This window comes from Drosophila gunungcola, unplaced genomic scaffold (assembly GCF_025200985.1).
Source record: "Drosophila gunungcola strain Sukarami unplaced genomic scaffold, Dgunungcola_SK_2 000001F, whole genome shotgun sequence".
In the NCBI taxonomy this organism is placed as follows: domain Eukaryota; kingdom Metazoa; phylum Arthropoda; class Insecta; order Diptera; family Drosophilidae; genus Drosophila; species Drosophila gunungcola.
The window spans coordinates 19,835,324-19,845,271 of NW_026453197.1; the positions used below are offsets into that span (position 1 = coordinate 19,835,324).

The 9,948-nt window shown below is 33.8% G+C and overlaps 1 protein-coding gene across 3 annotated transcripts in view; it reads right to left on the bottom strand.

Annotated features, from left to right (window-relative positions):
* Positions 1-6,528, bottom strand: part of LOC128262008 (polypeptide N-acetylgalactosaminyltransferase 2) — a 29,711-nt gene extending 23,183 nt beyond the window's left edge. Inside the window, exons 1-2 of one of the 3 annotated variants that reach the window (XM_052996016.1) lie at positions 6,237-6,528; positions 72-287 (exon numbers count right to left, since the gene is read on the bottom strand). In XM_052996016.1, the coding sequence (XP_052851976.1) occupies positions 72-158 (87 nt within the window). In that variant the 5' untranslated portion in view covers positions 159-287; positions 6,237-6,528. Of the gene's footprint in view, positions 1-71; positions 598-1,206; positions 1,397-6,236 lie in introns of those variants that run through there. The other 2 variants (XM_052996013.1, XM_052996014.1) reach the window with 2 other exon arrangements.
* Between the last annotated feature and the right edge of the window lie 3,420 nt (positions 6,529-9,948).

A 9,948-nucleotide genomic window follows, 5' to 3' on the forward strand; every position in this document is an offset into this window, starting at 1 on the left:
ATGTCTAATTTTTAAGTTCCGTCAAGTTGAGTTATTACCCTTAAAAAAAACTAAATACTAAAAAAACTTACCTTTTCCGTACTGGTCTGGAAATAGTAGACCATCACGAACATCCAAATGATGCTCACGAAAACGATCAATTTAATGTTGCGACGCATTTTTGGACAGCTTCTATTTATATATTTTAAACTCCTAATTGGGTTGAGGACGTATCACGTTCACTTCGATTTATTATTTATTTACTTTTTGGTGTATGTTGTTTTGGCAAATGAATTATGCGGTATTTACTGCAGGCAGAACAAAAGCATTGAGATGAGTGCAAACAATATATGTGTTTAATTTTCGTATCTGTTTCAATTGTGTTTACATTTCAATTTTTCTTTGCACTTTTTTCAATCACTTCCATCATCACTCGATTCATTTGGTTTAATTGTGTTTGCATTTTAATTGTTCAACTCTGTTCAGCTTAATTAAATTGAATTTAATTAGGCCTCTTCGTTGAATGCAAACCGATTATCTGGAGCTTTAAATGGTTTTCCCATTTAATTCTCTCTTTTTCACAAATAAATTGATCACAGCAAATGCTGTGTTTTTGTACTTTGATATTGAAAGGATGCCGGATGTAATTATTATTTAATAAGCAGTTAGTTTTAATATATCAAAATAAGCATTTCAACTGAATTTTAACAACTGTTTTGCTTAAATAATTTATCTAATCCAAGACGTTTATCGAAGGGGAAAACCTTGGCAACTGATAAGACAACAACTAACAACATGTTAAAATCTATTTCCAAACGTTAAGCGATTCTCAGACCCACCAAATATTACATCAGACACTTTTAATGGGTGCTAATTAAACACTTCAAAATTAAAAATAAACGGTAACGATTCAATGTGGTTTATTGCTGGGCAAATGGTGGGAAAAGGGAAAGTGAAGCGCAGCTGTTGGCCAACGTTGATTTAAGCGTTTTTTCAATTTGGGTCTCCCCAGACCACTGCAAATCATTACGCATACGCAGCGTGTTACCATCGTTGAGATAAGATAACATTTCTTTTTCTGCTATTCAGTATAATGTTATGGTGTGTAAATCACAAGAATAAACCACAATTGACCACTGTCTTTTTCACAACCATTATCGGTATTGTTTTATCGTTCTACCGTTCATTCGCCATTCACTTGTTCTCATTATTTATTATTGCATTTACCGTTTTGTCGATTATAACGACTGTTGCTAACACGATTTGTTTTTGTTTTTTTTTTTTTTCAAACGCTGCCCGTGGCAGCCGCGTTTTGCCACCAAAAAAGCGTTTTTTGGGCCAGGTTTAGACGGAAATTGGGAGTTTTTTGGGAGACGACACGCGGCAATCGGCGTCACATCGACAAATGGCCAAAAAGCGCAGCGGTCGCCTATATTTTATGCTGCCGCTTTGAATTGGGTGTGAGCCGTATAAGAGTTGCGTTCGAGGCGGTTCGAGGTGGTTCGAGTTGGTTTGACCGCGACATGTTCGACGTTCATCTTCTATATCTTGGCTGGGGCTTGATTAAATTACTTGTTTTGTTTTTGTTTGCCAAGAAGAGGGCTTTTGGCCGCCAAGTATTAGGCAGCTTTTGCATTGTTGTACACAGAAACAAATTTTATTTAATAATTATCAATCAACTTCTTAAAACAATCAAAGACATTAATTACTTTTTATAATATTATTGATTACATTTGGTAGCAAACATGTCACATTGATGTACACAGAACAACAGTTGAATAGTTATCAACTTTAAGTAAAGTTTAAAAAATAAATGAAGAATATTTGATACCTGGAATTGCATCCTAGGCAAAGAAAAATAATTTTCTTGAACCACTTTGGATTTTTGTTTTTATTTAATCTTAATTTTTTCAGTGGATTTCTTCCGTTTGAATGGAGGTATAAGTAAAGTTGATCGAAAGCAAGCTAAAATACGCGGTCTGCGGTTGCCTTCAGTTTTATGAATTCAAATTAGCATTCTTTGGATATCAAGTGTTTGCTTGTTGTGCATTATATTCATCAATTCATAGTAGCATATTTTTCTGCAACAAAAATAGCTACGCTACTTGACCATCAGAAAAGTCTTTAAATAAAATATTAAGAAGTCAACCTTTTTCAGATCTCAAAACTAAAATAAATATTAATGATATGTAAAAATTAAACTTATTAATTGCCGAAAAGGTTAAATGAAATCTTTTTATAATCTTTGTTTCCGAATATGCCCAATTTACTTACTTATTGATTTAATTGATAATATTAAAGTAAATTTTAAACTTCTTTCAACTTCTTTTAAAAAGACTAAGCCATACTGAGTAAATAAATTGCACAACATAAACTTTAACACCTGGCTATTAAAAGCAAAGTACTTTGGCTTTATGCTTTTTTCAATGCTTTTATACTTTTATTAGCATTTTTCTATAATTTTTCAGTAATTAATATTTCAAAAGTTTCAATTGGACTACGTTTGTTTTATGTTTGTTTTAGCATAAAAGAAATATTTTCGCAGAGTCTAATTTATTGTGGGCTGGCTCACTCTCACTGTACATTTACATTTAGCAAAGTTAAATTGTTGGTTATTAATGCAATTCTCTCGGATTTTTAAATGCATCTAATGAAATATTCATTTGAATTGCAAGAACAAATTTCAATTATGCAGATTTGAGTGAACTGCAAAAAAGGGAAGGGAAACGTTTCCCCAGCAACAATGGTCAGTTGTTGATGTTGTCTTTTATTTTTTCAGCTCTCTCACATACGCTAGCTGTACAAAAAAAATGTGCTTTATTTATAAATAGCGTATGTGGGGCAATCCAAAAAAGGAATGTCGGGGAATAGGAAGGATGGACAAGTGGATTCTTCCACTTCCGACCACTCCGCCCATTTAAATTGGCTTAAAAACTCAACGAACAGGCAACAAAGTCATGAATATGCACACATTCATCGGGAAAACGGGGAAAAATAGGGGAAAAGTAAAGGCAACAAGACAGCAAAGCTGAAGAATTCTCGAATAATTACACAAATACAAATGCACAAACACACACTCACACAATGAAAGCGCATATACGTGCGGGCTTTCCATTAGGCGTAATTAGAGCATTTAGCATCGGGGAAAAAGCTAAGAAAAGCCAACAGCAGAAACTGACAGATTGGACTGCATATGTATGTGCTCAGATACCGTTAGTCGAAGTTGCATGCCACACACATAGATACTATACCTCACACAGTTGTACTTTATTTGCACACACGCATGATTGCTCTTTTACCACTCAGACAATTAACTTAAAGTTGGCAAAAGCTGCAGACGGCAGCTGGAGCTGAGTTGGGCGCATTTTCCGTTGGATCCACTTCATAAGGTTATATATCCCAAATTTTATAACCCGTTCTATAAAATAAAATTTGTAATACAATTTGTTTTAACGTTACATTTTTTTTGGTTATATAATCGTTTTCCCTTTAAAAGTCTAAAACTAAAAACAAATCCTTTTCTGTTGAGATTTTTATTTTGTAGAGTATCAGGTTTTTGAATTTTGAGCTAAAAATTAGAAGAAAAACCCTGACTGTTTTGTTTTTTAGTGATGCAATTTAAATTATCCTATTTTTATTGCACATCTAATCGCTTTTCATCTTGGAATACAAATATTGCGTATTCGCCTAGTCGTACACATTCTAAAAATACGTGTTTACTGGGAATTATATGATTGACTTAAGGTTTGTGGACTTACAAAATGTTATGGTATGAAAAAAAGTATTTTTTAACCTATTTTATTGTTCTGAGAACACCAAAACATTTGTATTTTCTAAAAGTACCAGTTCCAATTGGTTGCGCTCAGCACTTAGTGTATTTTGTCTCGCGTCGACTTTCGGCTCAAGAACGATAATTAAAAGTTGGCTAAATGTTGCATGAGTTGCAGCTTCCTTGAGGTATTTCTAGTTCGCCCCACGACCCCTCTGCCACACAACCAGCTACTGATTCTGCTCCTTTTGCTCCTGTTGCCTGCCTGCCTCTTGCTTTTCCTCGTTTTTATGGCTGCCACAACCATTTGATTGCACACCATTTGCCACTGGAGTGTGTGTGTGTCTGTATGTGGGTGTGGGTGTGTGGGAGTCTCACCTTAGTGTTGAAAGCAGCTGAATCTCAACTGGTTTGCACATTTTACTGTCATCTCGTTTCCTTCAGTCGATATATCTGTGTATGTGGGTATGTGGTGTACTTAGAAAAAGTAGTAGTGCGTTAAAAAAAATAAAAAAAAAATATTTAAAATATATTTTTAAAAAATTTTGCAATACGGCATTCACACATTTTTAGAAACTCTACAGAGTCAAACTTCGAATGCAGCGCTAGTAATAATATATTTTTTTAATTTGCCTTATACCTTTTGTTTTTCTTTTTGTATAAAACAAAGTTTACTAATCATTATAAGTTAAGATATTTAAATAATGTAAGTCTAATTACTTTTTCACCTATAAGATCGACTCAAATGAACTTTTCTTTCAGTTCTAACTTCTCAATTCCTTTTTTTTTCTACATCATTCTATCCCACGGAAATCAAAGTGTAAATGTATTTTGTCAAATGCTGGCGCAAAAGTTTCCTGTCCTCGCTGTCAGTTTCCTTTCCCTTATCGCACCCCTTTTGTCATCCTGCGGAAATGTTGAAAATATTGTAAGGAGGCGTGATGCTGCCGCAAATTAATGCATAATTGCATTAGGCACTTCATTTGTGGCAAGTGCTGCCGGAAGTCTTCCTTGCAAACGCCGAAATTCGTTGCAATTTATATCAAGTGGAGGAGAGACGAAGGCAGGTGGAAATCTGAGTGCGTGCGTTTTAGGTCCTTATGACAGACGATTTCGAAAGGAGCTGATCACCGGCATTAAGTAATATGTTTTGTGTGGGTGTGCAAGAGCAGATTTATTGCACTTTGAAAAGTACTTAAGTATGTGATGGCTCAGTTAAAATGGTTTCTCCCATGATAGTGAGCAAAATATGCTAATGTTCCACACTTGAGATTTAACACATTTCGAATATCAAGGGATTTGTGTAAGCTGATTAATTGGTATTTTCTGGAAGGAGTGCTTGTTTCAGAGAATGCTTTAAGATTTTCTAAGACTGTGCTTTGTACAAAAAAAAAACCTTTTTCGTAATTTTGTAAGACATTAATTTGATAGAGAAAATTTTAAAATTTAATTAAATTTTGTTTATAATTTTAAATGCCATTTGTCATCTGTTTAAATGCCATACTAAGAAAAATGTAATTAAGTTTTCTAAAATAAAAACATTATAATTAATTTATATATATAGATATATTTTACTTAAAGAACAAATATTTAGATTCTTATTCTCTTAGCCACAAAGCTTAAAGCAATGAATGTGATTTATTTTAATTTTAATTTTAATAATATTTAAATGTGATGATATTTTTGTCAGTTTCACAGAAAGGACTTTTAATATTTTTCTTTGGGGGTAAGCCTTAACGCTCTCTCACCCTCTCACTTTCTTTCTCTTTGGGTTTGTTGCACTGCATTGCCGGCCTTGGTGCTCTCTCTTTTAAATTTTTCTACTGTAACACCCTTTCTCTCGAAATTTCTCTTTTTCTAAGGTAGGGGTGGCGCTCTCTCGCGATTAACGGTTTCCAAACTTTTGATATTTAACCCCGGCACTCTCTCTCTCTTACTCTCTTTTTCTCATGGGGCTTCATAACAAGCTGTCCATCAGCTGCTCCAGCCGCTGTTTAAATTTATCTACATATATATGTTTATATATATACAGCTCCGGTCAAAAAAATAGTGGGCTAATATATGGACTTTGAATTGAAATAAAAATGATTTTGTTATCCGACATTTGTTTTTATGTTACAAATTTATTATATTTTTTAATTTTTTAGAAATATTTTTACATATATCTATTATTGATGAGGGATTTTATATTTGCCTCGTTTGTTTAATAATACATACTTCACGAAAAAACAAAAAAATTTAAAGGGTAGCTTTTAAACTTATTTTTATTTCTATTTCCATAAGCTACAAAGCAACTTAAATTTTGACCGCAGCTGTATATAGCATAATGGTTTTTTTTGGCACGCGCCTCTTTCGACTTTGTTTGTCTGCCTTCGATTTTTAACCAACAAACTGCAAGTGCATAATGCTGAATGCTAAATGCAATAGCTAACACAAACACAAACAAATGCAAATGACTTAACATTGATTAGTTGCAATTTTTGCTTACACTCAAAATGCGATGTGAACACGTTATTTTATCACTTCTTTTATGAGTAATGGATTTATGATTTTTTACTATTGCTTGCGTTTTCACAAAATATTATTTGTTGTCGGTATTAAATGCACTTTGGTGTTTTGCTGTTTGCTAGACTATTTTGTACAAGGCGTGTGTACAAAAATATACGTTTAACTATTGGTTATATGTTAACATCGAGTGGTTTTATTTATTAATTTAACATTTATTTAGTTGCTACAACGCGGCGACTTTCGTTTCCCGTTTCCTTCGACAGACTAAACTTTTTTATCTCGCTGTCTGTTTTGTGTCTGTTTCGGGTTGTTTTCTTCCCCTCTTTCTGTGTTTTCTTTTTTTTTATTTGGATGAAGTAACTTTTCTGCTTCTTTTTGTCGCGCATTTCCGTATTTTGTTACCCTTTGCTTCCTACTCTTGGGCTCTCGTTCACTTTAAGGGTGCGATTTAAAAAGAAGAGAGAGAACTCTCTTTTATATTCTCAGCCCTTTTGCGCATGCGTGAACCTTGTTTTGGTGATTTTAAAAAATGCAAATACCGTTACAAGTGACATTCCAACCTTTGACAATTGAAATGCAGTTGGTAAGCATTTTATTTTATTTATAAATATACGACTCACCAAAAAGTTTTGAGTTCGAGAGAATATTTTTTTAAAAACTGCATTCTGAGAGATATAAGTCTTACTTTTATCCGATTAAAATTATTTAAAACATTTTTACTATATAATATGTGTTATGACATAGAAATTTATATTTATAGAGTTTTTTAAATAAATTTTTTTATTACTTTGTTGAAAAAAAATAACTTAATTATTTAGTAAGATTGTTTTAACATTTATTTAAAGCACTTTATTTAAAATATGGTTCTTAAAACGAAAAAGAAATGTTAATGTGGATGTATAATTCATGTTCAATGTATTCTTTACTTAATTTCTTAACTTCAGTTTAGAGATATTTGTATATTTCGCCAATGTAAGACCCCAGGCAGACCCAAAACTGTCAGAAATCTGTGATTCACGTTTCACTCTCGATGGAACTTTCAAATCGGCAGATTAAAATCATTCAAACCCACGCGTCGGATGACTGCCAATAAGGCGAACGACATAAATTCATATTAGCATGCATATATTTACACAAAAACACGCAGAACAGAAGACACAGAAATAACCGAACACAAATATATACATATCTCGAATACATATTGTCTATTGAAATTAATCGCTTAACCCTTTTGCATATGTCACGTTCTATTTCCATTCCCCATCCGAAAAATCCTAAAATCCACGAAAGTCAAAAGACAATGGCAGTTGGGTGGAAAATTCGGAAAAGTCTGTGTACTCTCGCGAAAGAACTGAACCGAACTGACATTAAGCTCAAGGACAACATTTTCCACCCGCTGCTGTGCCATTTGTATGGATTATACATGGGTAAGTCATTAATATTTTTGTTTTTCTTAGCATTTTGAGTTTCTAATGCCTCACAGAAATTTACATAAAATGGGGTTTTGTCGCCTGCAAACAGAAGTGTGTGAGTGCTATGAAAATTAATAAGGGAGGAAGGACCCTTGGGTTTTTATTTCCACCTTATCCTTTGTTGTTTATCCCCACCAGTCGAAAGCCGTCTGGGGACATTTGATAAGATTTTGCCATCCTTCTACTTATTTTCTGGGTCAGAGTCCCCTGTTGATTGTGCTGTATATCCTGACGATGAGTTTGTATTTATTTTGCTGTGCATTTTTGCTATCCAAAAAGAGGTAATTTCTCGAGTCATCTTAATTGGTGTTGAACGTTTACAAAAGTTTCTAAAACGCAAGGAGATGTTATTAATTATTTTGGGAATTAGTCTAATAATAATAGTAATGAAAATGAATTCATTACTCAAAAAGTATGCTACAAAACGTGGGTAGCCAATTAAAAGTAAAATTCTTTTAACAGGGAATTAAATTGGTATAAAGAAATATATATAATAACACAAAGGTCTAGATGTTGTACTCCCCCTTTAAATAGTTTCGCAACAATTTCCCTCATAAAATTCTATTGCCAAGCGGAAACCAGACACCTGAAAAACATATGTATATTCCCCTGTCCATTCACTTTCCACATTCCGAGTGGCCCAACTTTCGAAGCCATCCCCGTGAAATGAGTGAACTCTAATGGCCGAGTGCATCTTAGTGGCGTCGCTTCCTCGAGCGGGTAAATTGCAATATTATGCTAGACAGCGACCGGCGACGTAATCGCCCTGAGAAACTAGGAAAACGGGTTAATAATGCCATAAACAAAAAGCGCGCAAAAAAAAAGAGCAAAAGTAAAGACGACACTTTCGTGACTGGCCAGCCAGAGCCAGTCAGCAATGTTTGTTTGTTTGTTTGATTGTTTGTCGGCTGCTGGTTGGTTTGTTGGTTGGCCTGCGAGCCGAGCGGAAAGTGAAAGGCAGCCAACTCGGATGGCTTAGGCCAGAAAAAAAAAAATAGAGGAGTAGACAGGCAGCTGGCTTAGCCATGTGGCAAACACACAATGCCCCCATCTCATGTGCCTTTGTTGCTTTTTTATTGTAGCGGGGCATGCCGAGGAATTAGTGTCTGCCTTATCACAAGGTGGCACGCCTACACTGCAAACAAAACAGATCCATATTACTTATCAATTGGCTTTTATTGAAGGTTTAGTATTTCTTCAATTCTGAAATTAATTAGCAGTACATTCTTATGAATTTTGAAAGAATAATAAAAGCAGTGGTGTATTTGTAATACGAGATGAACAAAGTACAATAACTTAATTTCATTTAACAAAAATTACAGGAATAATATGACCAGTGGACAGTAATCACAAAAGTCCTTAAATGCAAGAAGAAATATTAAAATTTATAAATATTTGCATAGCTTTAAGAATATTGATTCTTATATCAAAATTTCCTAATTGTTAATAATAAAAATATTGCTTTAATTGGCTTTCTCTGATTAATTACATTTTTTAAGAGACTCAGTCAAACAAACATTCGGATTTTAGTTTAAAAAACAAAATCTAAGCCTTTATTTGGAAGCAAATCAAAATAGATAATAATGAAATTTATATTTTTTTCGGTGTACAATGACTGCTGTAATACTTCCCAAGTTGCGGGTTCAATGACATAAGCAACTTCAACGGCAGCAGCATCATTATCATTAACATTATTATTATCATCGTTGCAGTGTGGAATGCGCTCGCAGAAACATATGCTAATAAATTTCTCATAAAAAGCTCTTTACAATGCGAACGCAACACGCTAGACAAAAAGTAAATAAGTCGGCTCCAGTTAAGACAAGAAGACCATTTGATACCGTCGTTACCTTTTGACATTATAATTAGATCAAATCAAGCTGTGTTTCCCAACAAGAAAATTGATTTTTTAATAATTTATATTTAATTATTTGACACTGCACAAGGGTCTCGTTCGTTTTTTATATGGTTCTTTAATTTATCAATGAATAGCCAACAGAAAATATATACACCCCACATTTCTGGTTAAAGTAAAAGGGAATAAGCCTTGGATCATCTTCTCGTATATCCATCATCTCACTTCTTCATTGCAATCGTATATTTCATGTCACAATCGCCTCTCAAGTTATCCATCAAGCTCACCTTCAAACACATTCCCCTCGTATATTATAGTATTCGCCCATTTCATTTTTCTGTTGTGCATTTTCCGCACGCATCGAA